The 21,156-nt window shown below is 36.8% G+C and overlaps 1 protein-coding gene across 1 annotated transcript in view; it reads left to right on the forward strand.

Annotated features, from left to right (window-relative positions):
• AFF3 (ALF transcription elongation factor 3) overlaps positions 1-21,156 on the forward strand; it is a 192,892-nt gene that overhangs the window by 101,777 nt on the left and 69,959 nt on the right. The window contains exon 7 of the mRNA XM_081946775.1: positions 18,241-18,292. Within this exon, the coding sequence (XP_081802901.1) occupies positions 18,241-18,292 (52 nt within the window). The remainder of the gene's footprint in view (positions 1-18,240; positions 18,293-21,156) is intronic.

Genomic DNA, 21,156 nt, shown 5'->3' on the forward strand with positions numbered 1-21,156 from the left:
ATTGGTGCTGATTGGTGCAGGCTGTGTGTGCATTGTTGTTTTGTATTTTAATGGCTTGGGTGGTGGGTGGTGTTCGTTTGTTGGCTAGGGCTGGTTTCCAGATGTTTGGTAGGCGGGAGGTATCATCACGTTTGTTCATGCTGTGGGGGTGTTTCTCTATTTCGATGGCTTCCATGATTATTCTCTTGTGGAGGTGTTCTGTTTTGGAGATTAACCTGGCTCCTTCAAAGTTAATTTCATGTCCTGTAGCTTTAAGGTGCTGGAAAAGGGAGGAAGTTTTTTCTTTTTTTCTTACTGCGTTCTTGTGTTCTGTGATGCGTGCATTTATTCTTCTGTTTGTTTGTCCTATGTATATTGCTGGGCAGATTTTGCATGGTGTTTTGTAGACTCCTTGGTTTTCTAGCTGGATTTTGTCTTTGGGGTTTCTTAAGATGTTGGCTATTTTTTGGTCAGTGGTGAAGGCTGTCCTGATATTGTGCTTGTGGAGAATTTTGCTGATTTTATCTGTGGTGCCTTTGATATAAGGGAGGAGGGTGATGCCGTTGTCCTGTTCTGTGTCTTGGTTTTTTGGGGGAGTCTCCTTTTGGATTAGGTTGGTGATTGTTTTTCTTTGGAATCCATTGGAGATTAATACATTTGTGAGTTTGTGTAATTCAGTTTTCAGGTGGTCTTTGTCGGCTAGGCATTTGGTTCTGGAGATGAGGGTCTTGGCTACAGAGTTGATCTGTGCAGGGTGGTGATGGGATTGTGCATTTAAGTAGCGGTTGGTGTGTGTTTTTTTCTGGTAGATGGTGTGTCCTAGGGAGCCATTAGGTTTTTTGTAGATTAGGACATCCAGAAAGGGAAGTTGGTTGTTTGCTTCTATTTCCATGGTGAATTGTATTTTGGGGTGTAGGCTGTTGAGATGTGTGAGGAAGTTAGTTTTTATATATATATATATAGTTTTATATATATATAGTTTTATATATATATAAAACTTCTCAACAAATTGCTGTTGTTACATAGATATATATATATATGCTGGTTTTGTTGTATTCTTTTCCTGTGTAAGGTTGAGATTGTCTTGGCAACGTTTCAGCGAGGTCTCACTCGCCATCTTCAGGCTGTTGTTTTTGGCTTAAAGTGTGATCGGAGCTGCCATCTCTCTGTAAACCCTGGTGGGAGGGGATGGAGTGCTGGCTTTGTTTCAGTAAGTGGAATGATTGGTTGTGTGGTTGTATCATGATTGGTAGATTGGTGCTGGCTGTGTGTGCATTGTTGTTTTGTAATGTAACGGCCTGGATGGTGGGTGAGGTTCGTTTGTTGACTAGGGCTGGTTTCCAGATGTTTGGTAGGCGGGAGGTATCGTCACGTTTATTCATGTTGTGGGGGTGTTTCTCTATTTCGATGGCTTCCATAATTATTCTCTTGTTGAAGTGTTCTGTTTTGAAGATTTCAACAAGAGAATATATATATGAAGAGCATGGTGGCTCACGTGGTTAGGATGCTGGACTGAAGGTTAGCAAGCCCATGTTTGAGACCCACGGGGTAAATTCCCATCTTGTTTGAATTCTAAAGCCCCAAAGCAATTTAACTTCTTCATTTTCTATGACTTTATCTATTTTATGGTCCACCAGTTCTTGCTTGAATATTTCTTGCAGATCTTCCATGCACCATTGCTGCTACTTTGTCATGCCGCTACTTGTAGTCAGTCTGTGCGATCTTCTTGCAGCAGTTTACCAGGTGGTCCACTGTTTCTTCAGCTTCTTTGCATAGGTGGTACTTACTGTCTGTTGTTATTGTTGGTGCTGATGCTGTTATTGTTATTATTTTGTTGTTACATTAGCCAAGAGATTGCACTGCTAATGCAGTGCAATGGTTTGGCTGCTAATTTTTCAGCTCTTGTGGGAGATGCTCGCGTGCTTCCTAAAGTGAGCCACAGGAGGGCAAACCGGCTTCACACCAAAAAGAAAGGCAAGTAGCTCTTCCTGAAGTCATCCAAGGCTCCCTCCATTTCCTGTATCTGCCTTGCAAACAAGCATCGCATCCAGGAAGGTTTAGAAATGACAGGAATCTGCCTGCATGGAGCACGAACTCATCTACCCACCGAAGTGATACCTATATACATGTATCTACTCACATACAACATGCTTTCAAACTGCTAGTTGGATAATAGCTGAGGGAAATGACAGGAGCTCACCCCACCATGCAGTTCTAGGACTTGAACCATTGGAGCAAAGACCATCTCCACTGTCATAAAGCTACTGAGTTACTGCACCTTTATGTAATCAGAACAAAATAAGGAAGAAAATAGTACAATTACTATGTTAAAATATTTATGTAAACGTAGTACAGGGAGTCCTAACTTAGAGATGCCTTGTTTAGTGAGTATTCAAAGTTATGATAGTCCTTATACTTAAATCATCACAGTGTCTCTGCAAACATGTGATCAAGATACAGGCACTAGATGAAATGGGGGATGGTACACAAGAGATGAGGGAGGGAGGGGCTGAGGCTCTGCCAGTAGACGGGGGGGGGGAGGAGGATGCAACAACAGGTCACAAAAGTGATTTGAAACATTATTGCAATTGTTGTTATAATGTACCTTTACAGAAGTGATACAAAAAAAATGATTGAAATATTTTGATGACTTAGTGTTAAACTTAAAACTGCTAATACCTATTCAAATGTTGATGTTTTTCTATTCTTGTCTGTAAAAGTTGCGAGACTTGGGGGGACTGCTCTCCCCCCGCACGATGTAGCTGTCAAAAAATTTTATACCCTTTTAAACCCTTTTTCCCTGAAAAAATTTGTAAAAACCAATAAAACTTGTTTAAAAAAAAAGATACAGGCACTTTGCATCTGGCAGATTTTTGAGCATATTTTGATTATGCAGATTTGTTAGGGCACACGATCATTCTAGCAAGTGCTACAAAGGAGAATCAAATAATATAACAGACTTATATTATTGTGTGCACGTTGGACATGGTTTCTAAAAACAATCTCCCTAAATTGCAGTATTGAGATGAATTACTACACTGTGATATAAACAGCAATGCCTTCTCAGATGCAAACAAGAAAATATTTTCAATAATTTTACAATAATTTCATATCAAATGTTTTGGTGAAGCAAGAGCAGTGAGTAACCTATGATTGCAAATGTCTGTGCCACACAGATATCAAAAGTATAGTGTATTTGGCTGAAGGCTATTTATTTTATTTGGTTCATTTTAAAAAGTGTCTCTGTATTTAAATCACTAAGCAAGCAATACTAAATTCTTCAACATGTCAAAGAGGCACAATATATTAGCCAGATTCTGCTCAGATTTCCAATTAAATATTATTTCTGACTGTTTATTAAAGAGAGCACTTGAATATCATACCATCTTCCTGATAGTTTTCAGCGCTCAGTAAATGTCACATTTGTCACCAAAAGCTGTGTTGAAGAATGAGGAATGAAAATAACACAGAGGCGCCCAGGCACAGCTATTCTAAAATCCTAAGACCTGGATAAAAGTCAGTCCATAGCTAAAGCTCTCTTAAATTACATGAACTTCAGTGGCCAAAAGCTATTATTAATATAGCAGCCTGCAGATACTTAACACTGTGACAACTCTTTTTCTTAATGCCTAAACTGTCAAGAGTAAATGTAAACTATTTAAGGGCTTCTGGAGAGCTTGTCTCCTTGAGATTTAAATTGTTCTTCCCAACTCCTTCAAATGCTGACAATTTAGAAGAAGGAATAATGTTCTTTTTGTATGTTTGTGTGGTAGGATTTTTTTTTTTAATTTTTAAAGCAAAGCTGCTTTTGCTTCAGCCCTAAGAGTAAACCAACCTGATGCAGTTCAAATTCACCTCCGTTCTCTATTCTGGACACCTCCATGCCATGTTCTTAGCAAGAACACCCACCATGTTTTTTTAATATCATGAAATGATATTAAAACTCTCTCCAGCTCACAGAGAGATAGCTACAGAACGGAAGTAGAAAAGGCTGCTCAGAGATAATGATGACAGAGTGTGGCCAGATCAGCCAAATTAATGTATGTGTGTGTGTAATATCAGAAAGGGCGGAGTTCGGCAGTTCGAATCCCTAGCGCCATGGAATGAAGTGAGCTCCTATTACTTCCCCTAGCTTCTGCCAACCTAGCAGTTTGAAAGGATATAAAAATGCAAGTAGAAAAAATAGCAACCACCTTTGGTGTGAAGGTAACAGCGTTCCGTGCGCCTTTGTGTTTAGTCATACTCGCCACATGACCACGGAGACTTCTTCGGACAGCGCTGGCTCTTCGGCTTTGAAACGGAGATGAACACTGCCCCCTAGAGTTGGAAATGACTAGCATATACATGCGAGGGGATCATTTATCTTTATATATATTTCCAATTGGACACCAATATCATGTCCTGTGTAAAGGATGGTATATAACAGTTTGTATACATTTTGAAGCAATAAGGAGGAACCTGGGCAACTTTCCAGGGCAGGTAGTGATAAGGAGAGCCAGAATGGTGTATTGGTTAAGAAAGCAGGCTAGAAACATGGAGATTGCAAGTTCTAGTTCCACCTTAGGCAAAAATCATCTTGCTGACTTGTTTCAGTAACTCTCTCTTAGCTCTAGGAAGGAGGCCCAGGTAAATAATTCTCGCAAATGTTGCCACGAACATTACAGGGACTAGTTCAAGCAATTGGTAGGATCAGGATTGACTCCAAGGCACTCACACACACATGCAGCTAACTATGGCTTAATCTAATCCATAGACTAGGGATGAGAAGAAGACGGTGTTGTGAGGATTGACAGAAGAAGGATGGTGTGGGATTGGTTTCTTTGATGATTAGTGGCAAGTGGGGAAGGACTTACTCTTGGCTTGTGCATCTAATCGTTGGGGAGAATCACAAGGAACACAGGGAGGAAAACATACACGAGAGCATGATATAGTTAATGGGACAAAACATATACTTGAACATTTCACTATTACAACAGATTTCCAGCATTGTTCAGGATTTATTCATGAGAGGTGAAAGTTAATGTCATTCCTGAAAATTAGTTTTTAACTAGTTGTTCCTTTAACATTCACACAAACACACACACGATTTTCTGGCTTCTTTTTTAAAAAAGCGAATTATTCCTATTTTTCCCCATAGTATATAAAATATATGTAGAAAATCTGCGAAGTAATTGTGTCCTTGATGTAAATTCAAAGAGACAAATCAAAATTATTTGTGGGTATCTCAAGTTGCACACACAAATTGTTTATATTCATGAACAGTGGAATTTAATTTATCCTTTCACTGGTTTTACTGCTTCTTTCAAACATTACTGTCAGGGACAGGTTTGTTGTGCTCCTGAATTAGACAAGGAACCATTCATGAGTGGAACATTTACATTTAAGAAAAGAGAGGAAATCCTCATCTTCGTATCAAATGACTCCAGTGTTCCCTTTGGAAACATTGGAAAAAGAAACAAAAGGAAAGAAGAGAACTAAAAAATTGTTTCTGGTTTCTGATTGTCTTTTAACAAACAGAAGAACGCTTATTCAAAGAATTATAACGCATTCCCTGCATTCTGGGAACTTTCAGTTTTACTTTGTTTATTAAAAATAAATAGTTGTAAATTCCTCATCAAATTACTCTATTTTTCAGAGTATAAGACACACTGGAGTATAAGACGCACCAAGATTTTGAAGAGGCAAATTTTTTAAAAAGATTTTTGCACTCCGCAGACATCCCAAAAACGGCCCGTTTTTCACGAAAACGGGTCATTTTTTGTCAATGAATAGCCTTTAGGAGGCTTGTAGAATGTTCCTTGGGGCTGGGGGGGGGGAGCAAAAAGAGCAAAAATCAGCCCATTTGTCACTCATTTTTACCAAAAATGCTGTATTCGGTGTATAAGACACACCCAGATTTTCACCCTCCATTTTGAGGGGAAAAGGTGCATTTTATACTCTGAAAAATACGGATATATTTATTTATATGGACTCATGACAGCTTACAACTGTATTAAATCATATAACTTGGGTATATATATATATATATATATATATATATATATATATATATATATATATATATATATATATATATATATATATATATATATATATATATATATATATATATTTGTAGATTTTCACGGGTACAGGTATGCAGGTCTTGGCGTATTTGGGTCTTTTCCCATGTAAGATTGAGAGTATCTTGGCGACGTTTCGACGAGGTCCGACTCCCATCTTCAGACTGGTGCCTTCGGCTTTGTGCTTGTGCGAGCAAAGCATGATCGGAGTTGCCGTCTTTCTATAAATATTGGTGGGGGTGTGTGGAGTGCTGGCTTTGTTGCTGTAAACAGATTGTTTGGCTGTGTTGTAACATCATGATTGGTTGATGGAGTTGATGTTTGCAGATTAGTCGGCTGTTTCATAACATCCTGTGTGACTGAGGTACTGACTGTGTGCCTATTGTTGTTTTGTGTTGTAATGACCTGGGTAATGGGCTGTGTAATGACATCCTGAGCTCTATTGTAGTGATATCCTGAGGCCTGTGCTGCAACCTCCTGTGGGTTTGGCTGCATTGTAACATTCTGAGCGTTGTAACCTCCTGAGTTCTGTGATGTGAAGTCCTGTGCAGATGGCTGTGGTTTAACATCCTGGGCTTTGGTTTGGCTCCGAGTTTGCGGTCTGGCCATGTGTTCATGGCGTGTGTCAGTTTGCTTTGTGTGGGGGTGGGAGGGGGTGCAGCAGTTGGTGATGCCACCGTGATTTGGCTTCTGGATGGTGGTTGCATTTGGTCTATGGGATGGGTTTGGGTTTGAGTTTGGTGAGGGTGATTGGTGATTGTGTCCTCGAGCTCCTTAAAGAATTCTTTGGTGCTCTCATCTTTCAAGGCATTGATACCGGTCACTTCTAGGCCCAGGGCTTCGAACCAGTCAAGCCCCAGGAGGGTCTGCAGATCACCGCTGACCACCGTCACTGGGAGCTGGCTGCTGAAGTTTTTGAATTTCACCCAGACGGTACCCTGGCCCACGATGGGGACTCGGTTCCCCTGGTAATCGCGAAGGCGGATGTAAGGGGCACATAGATGCTGTTTCTTCAGGCTAGCGATAGCCTGCTTGAGTGTAGACCACGGCATGATGGTCAGTGATGACCCCATGTCGATCTCCATCTCGCATGGAGAGCCCATGCGGACTGTGACCTTCAGCTTTTTTGGCCACCTTGTGCAGACTTGGCCAATTGATGTGTGGTAGGTGACTTTGGTGTCTCCCTCTGAGTACCATGGTGGCAGCTGCCATGCCCCTTGGTTGGGCCTCTGCTGTTGGTTAGGTCGGCTTCTGACCTGCTGGGTCATCATTGGGTGCTTGTTTCTGCAAACCTTGGCGATGTGCCCCTTTCGCTCGCAGCGCTGGCAGATGGCATCATGGAAACGGCAAAACGATCTGGCATGGTCTCTGCAACTTGCGCAAGGCGGAAAATACGGTTTAAATTTGCACGCTGGCTTGGTGCGGCTACTGCGCATGCAGCAGCTGTCATCTTCACTTTCTGAAACTTCGGCCTCTGTAGCCTCATGATGTATGCGTGCGCTCTTTCGCTCATCTTGTGGAGTGCTTTGGCGCTGCAGGGTTTCTGTAGACTTAACGGCAGCTTCGGATGCCCTGGCTTCGTCCAAGGCAATTTGTAGAGTGAGATTAGATTTGGCAAGTAATCTCCTCTGTAAATTAATGTCCCGCATACTGCATATGATGCAGTCAAGTATAAGTTTGTCTAGGTCTTGGAACTCGCAGTACGAACTCGATCGTTTCAACTTCCTTCTGATTGCGAATATTAAACTCGTGCCGGCGGACATGCTTAGATGGCTTGGGAGCGTAGTGTGTCCTCATCGTCTGTTGGAGCACTGACCAAGCGACCAATTATAGCGGCGTTGGCTCTGATAGGTCTTTGTCTGTTTTGAACTCTTCCCGTCCACAGTAACCCAGGAACATGTTCTTCTTGCGGCCTTCAGAAAGGCCCATGAGATCGTTGGCTTTGAGGAAGCATTCGAACCTCAGCATATACGATTCCCAGTGCTTGGTGACTGGGTTGTACGGAGTCGGTGGGGCGCGCATGGCCATTTTATGTTCTGAGGGAGTTTTGAGTTTGCTGCTCAAAAATGATTGCTCGAAGCCACACTGAGCTCCGAGCTGGATTTACTTGCTGGATTGCTACACTCTTTTTGGTTCACCTAGTTGCCTTCCAATCCCATCCTCGTCGCCAGTGTTAGATCGGGTAATGGAAAGGCACACTCAGGCTTAGGCAACAACAGCTCTTTACTGTAACAGAACAAGTATGTACAATCCAGTGAAGGTTCAGTCTGACGGCAGCCCTTTTATAGGGAGCTATCAGACCCTTCGACCAATGAGATTAAACCTCTGTTCCCGCCGGAACAGAGGACCTTGGTAGAAACCATTATGACAGTTGCTAGTATCTAACAGTATCCATCTCCTTCTGGAACCATTGTTGCTGTTCTTTAATTTGAGCCAGTTGTGAATTAAAAGCTTTGGAAGAATAAAAATGCATGGAACAGAAGGCAAAAGAACAAGGAGATGAATATTGGTTGGTATTTGTCTAGTTCAAATCAAATGGCACATGGCAAGCAAAAGATAATAATCAAACAAATATTAAGACTGAAGTCATAATTTAGAAAAAAACTGTTTTGCAGACTCTTTAGATTGAACGAGATCTAGGATTTTTCAGTTATATGTTTTGTTTAATGCAGAGCTTATTAACAGTTTATGTTCAAGCTTGTTTGGCCATAAAGTATTTTAGGATATATTGAAATTTTCTCCTTTTACAATTATTGTTCTGGTTGATCTGTTTTTTTGTAAACTCTACTTTTAAGTTGTTTTCTATAACTCAGATCATGGGAGTTGAAACGTATTTTTTATAAATATATTTGATAGTTTATACACTTGTTTAATTAATTTTATAGTATTCTATTTTTTATACCCCAGAAGTACAGTTATTTTCATCTCTTTACCACTATAAAAATGCAGTTATGAACAGTTAATAATGTTTATGTTTACGGTAATAAATAATGTATACTACATAATAATGTATTATGGGCGTCTTGAATTTAAAGTTGTTTGTTTTACTGTGGTAAAACACAATTACTTGGATTAGTTAAAATATAGTTGGAAATAAATATAGTGGCCTTAATTTGATAGAACATAACTGGAGGTTTTTTTTCCTTCAGGGTAAGAATCTTTCCGATAATTACATCTTCATTATTTTTATTGTGTAGGTCTTGTATTAAACATGAGGTTGTAGTTGATGTTGGTTATTTTTGCCATTATGCTTTTCAATTTATATTAACTAAGCATTCTAAGCGTATGTTAATTTTAACACTGAAATCACTGGGGATTAATTGTACTTAATTTTAATACATCATATTCACATTTCTTATATGATCCTTTTTCTTTTTTTAGTAATCTTCTGATTAAACAGGCCAGATATTTAGATAATTAATATCTAAACATTCAGCTATTATTCTGGAGAGATGTTTAAAAGGATGTATTAAAAACTAATTGTGCATAAACCAAACCTTTTATTATTAATAATGGTAGACTTCTCATTGACATCTCTCATTGCAATTATAAATAACCTATGTAGATATTGTTCTATTATTATGAAGTGCCTAGATAGAAGGAAGGTTAGAATTCATAAGCTCTGATGATTATTTAATTTGTTTTGTCCACCTTGTGAGAACTTTCTTGTTAAATAATTGCCAGAATCTTAGACATCAGTTCCTTTTGTTAAAGATTAATTGAATGATAGACTAAATCAGTTATGCAATAAATATCAAGTCTAACATACATTGAAGAAAATTGAAGGATTGATAATGTAATATATTTCAAGACCTTTATATAATGGAACTGCAAACTAAACATCTTTTATTTTTATGCTAACCAGTGTAAAATGCAGTCAGGCAATGGTGTACTAACAAAATATTGTAATAGATACTTTTTATTGTTGTTTCATTTATTCCTTATTTTATTCACAGTAAGGGAACCCTAGATTCCCAAACGACTTGCCCCAAGTAAGGTTAATTTTTGAATAGACATGCATAGGATCAGGGTTTTATAGATTTCACACAGAAAAAGATTAGTCTTAAATGAAGTACTCCTTTTGTATTAGTTACATCGTGTCATTTGAAATGTTTTACCACATTAATTCTTCATTAGTCAGCTTGATTAATAATTGCATTGCTGAATAGTTATACGGTCATCCGATAGATCTTCAGAATAGATCTGAAAACAGTCTCTGATGGGATTGCTCAAAGAAATTGTCATTTTATTGTGCTATAACAAGAACAAGAATAGATAGATGTGTTAGTGTAACTATTGGCAAAAATATTTTAATGAAAAATGAAGGAACAAAATTCTTATCTAGCTGGAGGGTCAAATTTCATAAGTATATCTATTTGTAACTACCTTAAAGATGTATGATTTATTAATTATTAACATTGGTATATAAAAATTGTCATATCTTTAAACACAAGTACCATCTAATGCTTAGGGTATTAGCTAACCTCACGGTAAATATGACATAAATGTGCTTTAAAACAATAATAAAAACCTTGCAAAGTCGAGGATATATTAACCAAGAAGGGGGCTTTTGAAAAGAGCTATAATTACTGTGTTCAAACTAAGGACAAGGAATGCTTGCCTCCCTTCTATTGCTCTTGTTATCTATATTGAATTCTAACACACCTAAAAATTTTCTCTTTTTCTTCAGTAGCACTTCCCAATTTTAAACATCATGGGGTACTCCCAAAAAGCTTTTGTTTGTATGTATAACATTTATTGACATTTACAAGTCATTGCACAGAGATAAAATAGAGTAATCAGAGTACACATCAGCATCTTTAGGATGGTGTTAAGCCTTGAGGTAATTAATACACCTTTACTCAAACAACCCATTATTAATCATGTGCTTACATTATGTTAACTTCATTAAAAAAAAACAAGGCTATATATTGTAACTTTATTTTAAATATATAGTTAAAATAAAGGAAGCTCAATTGGAAGATGACGTTATGCTAATGATATTACCCTAGTAGCCAAAAATGCAAAGGATCTTCATGATCTTGTAATAAAGCAAAGGAATACAGTGGGCGGAAAATAAGACTAAAATAAAATACAAAGAATTCCAAACTAAGGGCAATTGGTGCAATAAGCAGCCTTAGAACCGAAGAGGAAGATATTGAAATAGTGAATACTACTGCTTTTTTAGCGTCAGCTATCAAGAGTCAAGAAATATGCTGTAAGCTAGCACTTGGTAGAGAAGCTGGAAGGCCTTGGAAAACTTGGTCAGGTACCAGAATAGTGCAGTAATCTCTGTGATGCTTTGTGGAAGTGTAACTTTGAAGAAGTAGAGTAAAAGAAGATTGATGGTGTTGGAGAAAATTCCTGAGAATACTATGGATAGGCAAGAAAGCAAACAAATGAATCAGCAAACAAATCAACCAGAATTTTCACCTGAGGCACAAATGACCAGGTTCAAATTATCGTACTTGGGACACATAATGTGAAGACACAGCTCTCTGGCAAAGGTTCTAATGCTGGGAAAGATGGAAGGAATTAGAAGATAAGAAAAGGACAACCAGTAGCCAGATGGATGAGTTGCAGTGGCATGGGATATACTGTTGGAAAACCAGATTAGAGACAAATTGTCATGGGGAAAAAATCTAAGAGTTTACACCAACTTGATGGCACATAATCAACCAATTAGTCCGATTATTATGCTTCAGATGCTACTCTCCTTTTTTTATCCATGACTTTTCATCTCTCATTCTGCCTTAATCTTCTTTCTGTTACTGTATTAGGAATTACATATCTAGAGTTGTAAAGAGCTAGCTATTTCCTCCTTTACTTTTTGTTGCCTTTTTAGCATACACCCAAACTATAGATAATGTTAATGCTGCTCCTGTTAATGTGCCGTACTTTTTTTTAGGTGTAATCAAATAAACTTGCAAACTGGCTATTTCTTTGATCATAGGGACCTTTTTCGGCTAATAACATTTATAATGAACCTCACTTTTCCAAAGAAACTATTTATAGAAGGGGGAAAAAGCTTATTCAAAAGCATAGAAACTGCTCTCTTAGTTTCTCCTTCATATATAGGCAATTAGGTTACAGTAGAACAGTCAACCGATGTATATGTGAGTATTTTGGAGAATCTATTTTTTGCTTAAATGTCATTTAATTAGTTTGTTCATTATAGTCTCTACATAATAACTATAAAATTAGTTCTGAAATGAGGTAATTAATTTTTGTTTATAAAAAAAAGCAAGAAGCTTAAATAGTTTGTTCATAATAACCTCAGGGTTGATAATGGGAAAAGTCCAATTAAATTTTTTCTTTAGCATTCAGTACCTAAATGAACTGAGCAGATGGTAGCACTAACCAAGTAGCTATTTTGGAAAAAGCCAAGCAGTATTGCATCATATTTAAAATATGGCAAATCACCAGCAAATGCTAAGACTTTAGACAGCCTGGAAGGTTAAAAGAAACACTAGAAAGAATAAAATAGCAAACCATTTCCACATTTTTGCAAAGAAAACTATATGAATATGCCCAGGTCACCAGACACCAAGACCAACTCGCAGAGAAATGAATGGTCTAATAAAATAAAATTAAACTTGTGTACTTGATTAAAATTTTAATCAGGATTTGCAACACAGTTTGAAATTGATTAAATGCCCTGTTCAAATGTGAATGGGGAAGATAAATTCTACATTATGATAAGGGAAGATAAATAATTGTAAACTGATAATCTTTTAGCCATGGTTAAAAGATTAGAAACATTTCATTTTCAAAGGAGTTGTTAGCGAAAGAAAACCAAAGATGCTTTCCAGTATTTGAATGTGTTTTCTATCTCTAGTTTTTTTCTGCTACAAAAGTATCTCAAGAGTTGGATGGAAAAGATCCTGTGGTAGAGAATTTACCAGCAAGTTTACTTAAAGCAGTCCAACTGTTTCATCCTTTGCAAGTTTATTCAGAAAAAGGGCTTACTCCCAGGAAATTAAATATAAGATTGTAGTTTAAAATAGTTGAGGACTTCCAAAAGCTTTGGGTTGGGCTTATTTCCATCCCATGGGAACTCTTCTGTAGAAACTCACAAGAAGCCTTTTAATAAGGTGACCAACTTTTTTACAATGAAAAGGAGGACAAATAAATTGGAAAAAATATATCGTAAATAAAATAAATATTTTATTCATTGCAACAATAATACACTAAAATATGATATATGCATAATAAAAACATTTGCAACATTTTATATTGTAATTATGCTTACATGCCTGTTAATTATTATTTAAATGAGTACTTTTCCATTGAATTAATATTTTTTGTCAATGTATCATCTTCTAACAATATATTGGAAATATCTGAACAAGAAATATCCTTCATATTGAATTTTACAGCAAGCGCTGCAGCTAGAGTATCAACATTCAATCTCGATTTCTCACTTGTCGAAAAATCATTGGCAATTGAAAAAAACTCTTTCAACTGCTCCATTAGTTCCAGGGCAGCACAACGTAAATTGAACAAGTATAAATAAATGTTCACATGGAATATGTTCATTTTTGAAACGGCTGAAAATATCCACCCATCTTTTATCAATTTCAACATATTGATTTTCCCATTGTATTAATTTTTCAGAATTTAAATATACATTCAGTCTTCTAATTTCTTCAAAGAGACAATTGTCGTCTATTTTAATGTCTAGCATTTCTTTAGATAAAAATTCAACACAAGATTCAATATCTGTTCAATATACTTGCGATGAAGTAAAAAAAACACCATTAAAAACTGTTTAATAAAATACGTCACATAACGTGCAACAGATTAGCCTTCAAATATCAAAAAGGAGGACATGTAGGAGGACACTTTTCGAGGGAGGACAGAACTTACAAAAGAAGGACTGTCCTCCCTAAAGGAGGACGGTTGGTCACCTTACTTTTAATTAAATAAGACAATAAATACTTAAGGTGTTAGCAATCTGCATGGTAGGCCAGCTCTCCCTTTTTGGGAGAGAACTTCCCAACCCTCAACTAAATCTCCAAAACAGTCTGAAAATGTAGCCATAGCAAAGACTAGCTCCTAAACACCCCAGAGGTTTTCCAAAACAAAACTTAATTAAAATGCATTCCCCAGTCCAAAAGAATTCCTCATCCCTAATCTACATTATTGATATTTAGCAGCATGGATAATTATCCCCAGAGTCATAAAAATTGACAACTCTGTAATACTTTGAAGTTTTGAGTATTGCATTTTTGAGAGTAACTGTTTCACATGAAGACAAGGTCAAAATGATGAGTGTGCCCAGGCCATCAAAGCCCACTATTTGTGTGCATATGTGTATGTGTGCATGCACATATATAGTGCACACATATAAATACAGAGGGGAGAAGCAATGTATTAATGGAAAGGAGAGAAAACATTAATCATTTATAGATAGTGGCCAATAGTTAGGTGTGATGCAAACGTTTCATAAACTGAGGTAAGAGCTATAGTATGATAATAAATTTTGATCTCCAAATCTGTTCTTAGGCAGAATGCTGGATTCATGGGTAAGAGCATCAGACAAATCCATTAGAATCTTAACTCCCCCTCCCCAATCATCATGAGTTTAGACCAGATCAGTACCACCTTAATTAGTATGTTCATCTAGTTAAATTAAAAAGTAGGTTAGCACAATTATTCTACTTCCCTGAAATCATCCAGGATGACACAAAAGAAAAAAAAATGCATAACATTCTTATTGTCACCTACAGCTCAAAAGTAAAATCATTAAAGCATGTCACAGTAATCTATAATCTAAATTGAATGATGAATGGCATTTCCCTTTTATAAGCCTTTGAATGCTAGACTTGCAGTTGCCTACAGTCAGCTACCAACTTTAAACAGTTACTGTCCAACAGCAACAGGACACACTACAGTGGCACAGATTGAGAAATCGTAAACCCTCTAATCCAACTACCAAACCTGATCCCATAGTTATTCTGATAACATATAGACCAGTGTTTTTCATGTAATAATTTTAAATGATCATGTGAAATTCAAGATGGATAAGCTTACCAAAATAACAGTTCGTTGTTACCAGCAGAAATTATATTAATAGAATTAAAGGGGGCAAAAAAGAACTGGTGAATTAAATAATTCTACAAAATAGCTTAAGGCTGTTTTCTCTAATGGTAAGTGATTACAGGTTTTGCATGAATCTGGAGAGAATATGTACATTGATGTCAAAAATAAGTTTCTGGTGAATGAAAACAGTTCTTTTGTGGCAATACCTATTGTAATTTCTTTGTTGCTTTTTTAGCCTTTTTATTTTTTACTCTTTGAATTAGAAGAAGATGAGAATAGCTTTAAAATTGTAGGAAGAAACATTAGCATCCTATACACGCAAAGAATCTGCAAGGTCTAGTAATGAATCAGGAATACTGGGGGAAAATGGGTCTAAAATTAAATATAAAGAGATCAACCTAATGACAGCAGGAACAACAGCCAGGCTTACAATTGATAGTGAAGATATTGAGGCGGTAGATAACTTCTGCCTTCAGGGATCAACCATCAACAATAAAGGAATCAGCAATCAAGAAATACTCTGCAGTTGAGCACTTGGTAGAGCAGCCACAAAGTCCTTGTGGGATATGTCTGTACCAGTGATGTGCGGTGAGGTTTATGGCTGGTGAGGCTGGTGATGTCATCAGGAAGGCAGGGAATGGGACCACGTGTGCTGGAGGCTCAGGCTGCCTCACCTCCAGCACACGTGATCCCATTCTCTGCATATTGCAGTCGCGAGGAGCGCGCGAAATCCAGCAGAGGCAGGAAGGTTCTCGTCGTTCCCCAGTCGCTTTCGTGCCTTCGTCATCCGGGAGCGCCGACAACATTTCTGCCTCCGCCCTCCGCAGCTCCCGGGCGCGCCCGGACGGAGGTAGCCAGAAAGGCGCCGAGGCAGTCCGGTGGGCGAGCGACCGAGGATCAGGCTGCCTCGCTCGCTCTTTCATCCGCCCCGACCGCCTCGGCGTCGCTGTGGCTACATCCGTCCGGCCACGCCCGGGAGCTGCAGAGGGCGGAGGCAGAAATGTTGTCGGCGCTCCCGGATGACGAAGGCACGAAAGCGACTGGGTTAATATTATATACTATTATTTCATGAAGAGAGGTGAGGCTCTGCCTCCCCTGCCTCCCCTGACCGCACGTCCCTGGTCTGTACAGAGTTCTACCTCAAGTCACAACTGACTTGGTTCATATTACTATATATGGACATATTATCCAGTACATATTATGTGAAGGCCTTGCTCTCTGGAAAAGTCTCTAATGTTGAGAATGATGGAAGGTGATCAAGACAATCAGGAGCAAGATGGATGGATTCAGTTGTAGTGTTAATGGGTGGACTATTGAAAGATCTGAAGAATTAGGTTAGGGAAAGATTGTCATGGGAAAAAAATATGTGTGGTCCCTAAGTGATTTTATGGCATATAATTGTAAATCATCTCACATAGAAAAGACTATATAGAGTAATTCATGTGTATGAGAAATGGAGTGGTTTGATTGGTATGTGATAGAATAAAAAACAATAAGGTAAGATTTATTGTTAAATTGCTGAATATAGCATTCCTGCTTAGTAAAAAAAAATGCAGGTTCTTCTTTCCTAATATTATTTTGCTGAAACAATACCTTTTAGTGATCATTTGTCTTTTGATTTCCTATTTAATTTTTGCAATCTTGTTTTTTAAAATTTATAAAAATAAGCAATGTGATTTCAGCACATTAGCTTTCTAGACTATAAAACTGTTTTGGTGATAGAGGTATCATAACCGAGTTTAAAATAACAGTTCTGTTGATATAGTGTTGACAGATTTTTCTAAATGAAATGCATGCTTTGAATATATATGTTCATTAAGCAAAGTTGACCATCTGTTACATGATGGGGAAAGAAAAATAGCAATAAATTTCACTTCATTAACACAGACTGAAACATGTGTCTACCCATTATTCATGAAGTATTTATGTTTTGCAGTTTAGATATCTTTTCTTAATATGATAAAAATGCAATTTGGTTTAATAGTCTCAAAAGATCAGTCTTAATGCATATGGGGTTTTATTTTTCTGGAGCTTCCATTAGATGATTACTTCAGCATTAAAACTCTGGAAATTTCCCTATCAATATGTATTGATGGTAGCTGATTTAAATGAAAATTGAAAAAACATGCAAAAAAATCAAATATCTTTAGAATAGATTTTGAAGCACGCATGAAATGATGTAAGACATATAAGTATATTCGCTAAAAAGTAAATTATTATGTTCGTAATAAGAACTTTTCCAGCATGCATTTCAGATCCAGTTCATGCTGATCTAAGTGAAATTAATATTCTTTAAGAGGCAAAATTCAGAATGTCATGTGCTACTGTTAATAATTCAGATTCCATTGATAATATTGATATTAATTATCACTTAATTGCTTGCAAACAATATAAGTTACCTGCAGTGGCAGGATTGCATCATGATACTGGATTTTGGGCAATACTATCACTACTCAAAGCCATTGAGTAATGAAGCCTATAGGGAAATTTCAGATTTAGAGCATACCATTGAATATTAGTTGGTAAAATCAGGGATAGAAAAAAGAAGGCCTTCATAACAATAATACTTAGACTTATATACCGCTTCATAGTGCTTTACAGCCCTCTCAAAGAGGTTTACAGAGTCAGCATATTGCCCCCAACAATCTGGGTTCTCATTTTACCCACCTCGGAAGGATGGAAGGCTGAGTCAACCTTGACCCTGGTGAGATTTGATCTGCCAAACTGCTGGTAGATGGTGATCAACAGAAGTAGCCTGCAGTACTTGCACTCTACTCTAATTGCACCACCGCAGCTCTTAGCTAAATTATTTGCTAAATCAACTCAACATTGACAATGTGCTGCTATGAAAAATAAAAAAAAGTAATGTTACTTATAAGTTACATTTGTTTTAATAAGTAAATTACTTAAAACAATGACATATTTTTTTTCAAATCTGCAGTCATGCTATTTTAATGAGTAAAATATAGATGCTGTGCTCTCGTGACATCCAAAGCACTTCTTCCAAATAAAACATGCACAGCCTTAATGGGAAATAGGGTCTTGGACAAAATGAAGTTTTGCCCTGAGCCAATTGAACTCACAATGAAAAGATATATATGGTTTAAATGACGTCTAAAGTATTAAATTCCAATGTAGATTTGTTGTTTTCTAGAATGCTAGAAGATGACCTAAAGTTGAGCAGTGATGAAGAAGAGAGTGACCAGGTAAGAGATTTGAAATTTGTTCATTTTTTTAACCTCTTTATTCATTACATTTATATGCTGACTTTTCCCCAAAAGACAATGTTCCGATCTTAAACTTATGGGTTAATGTATAATTATGATTATATTATTTTTTAAAAAAACTTTTACTGTTAAAAAAGAAAAATGTTGGACATGGTGAAACCGTCTTGGCGGTCTCTCCACCATACAGCAAATAATACAAGTCTTTTCAATATATACAAGCAATGGGAATTCGATATATATTGCTACATACATACATACATACATACATACATACATACATACATACGTACATACATACGTTGTATTTGTACTGATAAATAAATAAAGGGAGACTAGTATAGATCTATTTCGAGCTAATTAGCTCTCATCAGCTAGCTATACCCTTACTGGGATTTGAACTGGGATTATTTATCAGTACAAATACAACACAAATATAAATAGGCAACATTAAAAATAAAAATATGGTTTTCTGCCTGCATGGTCTTCTGTGATGAGCCGAAGGACAGAAAGAGGGAGTAGTGACCTTCCTCCCATATTTAGGCATACCAGGGGTTGTAACACAAATACATACATACATACATACATACATACATACATACATACATATCCTCTTCTACATGATTGCAATTACAATTACATAATATACTACCTATATTGCCTTATGTTTCAATCTATGCATCCTTGTGCTTATTCATTCCCATTTTCCTTCCTTAAATCCAATTACTGATAAAATTTATCCCAAATCTCATAGAACTCTGTCTCCTTTATTTTTCAATTTTAGTGTCAGTCTATCACATTCTGCATAATCAAGTATTTTCTTTGTTATTTCCTTTTCTTTAGGTATGTTTCCACTCGTCTATTGTTGGGTATAAACTATTCCCGCAGCTGTTATGATATATAGTGTTAAATATGTTAACCCTTTACTTAAATCCTCTTTAATAATTCCTAATAGGAATATTTTTGGTTTGAGTTCCATTCTCTGTCCAGTCATTTTTCCAACCACCTTTGAATCCTTTGCCAATATTCTTTGGCTTTTCTACACGACCACCACACATGATAGTAGTTTGGTCACATTTCCAACATTTAGGTGATAATTTTTTATACATTTTGGCTAGCCTGGCTAGAGGTAGGTGCCACCTGTAGAACATTTTACATAAGTTCTCTTTGTATGATGTGTCCAAAGTTAGTTTCCTGTTCTTATCCCACAATTTTCCCCATTTTTCCAATTCGATATTGTGCCCAAAGTTCTTTGCCCATATCACCATCATTTCTTTAATACACTCTTCCTCCATTTTGTATTTTAGTAAAAATGTATGCATTGCTTTGATCATTTTCTCCTCTGTCCGTAATAAAAGTTTATCTAATGCCATTAAATTCCTGTTGATGCCCCATGTTCTCATATCTTTTGTATAACTTGACTGAATTTGTAAATATGACCACCATTCTAATTCCAATCCTTGTTCTTTTACTTGCAATCTCAATTTTAATCTCCCCTGATCATGTAATATATCTTTATATATTACAATTTCCCCCCAGTTTATAAGATTTGGATATACCACTGCTTCTAGGGTGGAGAGCCAGTTCGGTATTTCCCTATAGTTTTGCTTTTTTATGAATACATTATTAACTACAGCGACTAATTCACAAACATACTAAGTCACATTCAGACAACCCACATTAAAATTTAATGCAATATATGAACTCCGCTATAAGGAATAACAGTCCACAACTTACATTCATTCATTTAGTGCCTAGTCAAAGTTATGATTGCATTGAAAAAAGTGATTTAGGACTGTTTTTCTCACAACTGTTGCAGCATTCCCATGGTCATGTGATCAAAATTCAGATGCTTGGCAACTAGTTCATATTTATGACGCTTTCAGTATCCCGGCATCATGTGATCACCTTTCTGACAAGCAAACTCAACGGGGAGGCCACATTCACTTAACAACTGTGTTACTAATGTAACAACTGCTGTGATTCATTTAACAAATGTGACAAGAAAAATCTTAAAATGGGGAAAAACTCAATTAACAACTGTCTCGCTTAGCAACATACATTTTGGGCTTAATTATGGTCGTAAATCGAGGCCTGCATATAATCATAATAGAGGAAAACAAAATTGGACTATCAGTTTGTAATAATTATACCACCGTACAAGTTTGCAGTTATTTTGATTACACAACTTTTTCCCTTAATTAATATTACTATTTAATATGATTATTACAGAATGATCAAATGATCTAATGTGTGAAAAGAAATATTCATATTTTACAAGCATGAATTTGTAGGCAGAATTTTCTTTCCCCTAAGCTGCAGTAAGATTTGCCACTGAGCCTTTGTGGCAGTGCAAATTTATAAGCCACAGAGTTAAGCAATCTGCATTCAGCAGCTTAAACAGATTAAATAGAACCCATGTGCTTGTCTGGAAAATGTAACTAAAGTTCATTTTGTCTGTTTGCTTATCCAACTCCTAAGATTCATAAAAGGCAATACCAGAGTATATACTTTTGGCTTGTATCAAAGAAATGTTAAAATAATATAAATACAAGCTTTAAAAACCCTACAAAATAACCTTTGAGCGGACTCTGGATGTGCAAGAAACAAAAACCACTGAATGCTTTAGATAGTAACACAGGGAAAAGGTAATAAGTTTTTTTTAAAAATATTACAATATATACTTCTAGTTTGTAAAATTGCTAGTTATGCTATGTGTTGTGTATCTGGTTGAAATATTGTGCATAATTTTTAGATATTAACATGAATGAAGAATGCATATACATCAGGAGTGTGAAACTCAATTTCATTGAGGGCCGCATCAGGGTTGTGTTTGACCTCGGGGG

The sequence above is a fragment of the Natrix helvetica genome (genome assembly GCF_964273705.1).
Source record: "Natrix helvetica genome assembly, chromosome: 3".
Taxonomy (NCBI): Eukaryota; Metazoa; Chordata; class Lepidosauria; order Squamata; family Natricidae; genus Natrix; species Natrix helvetica.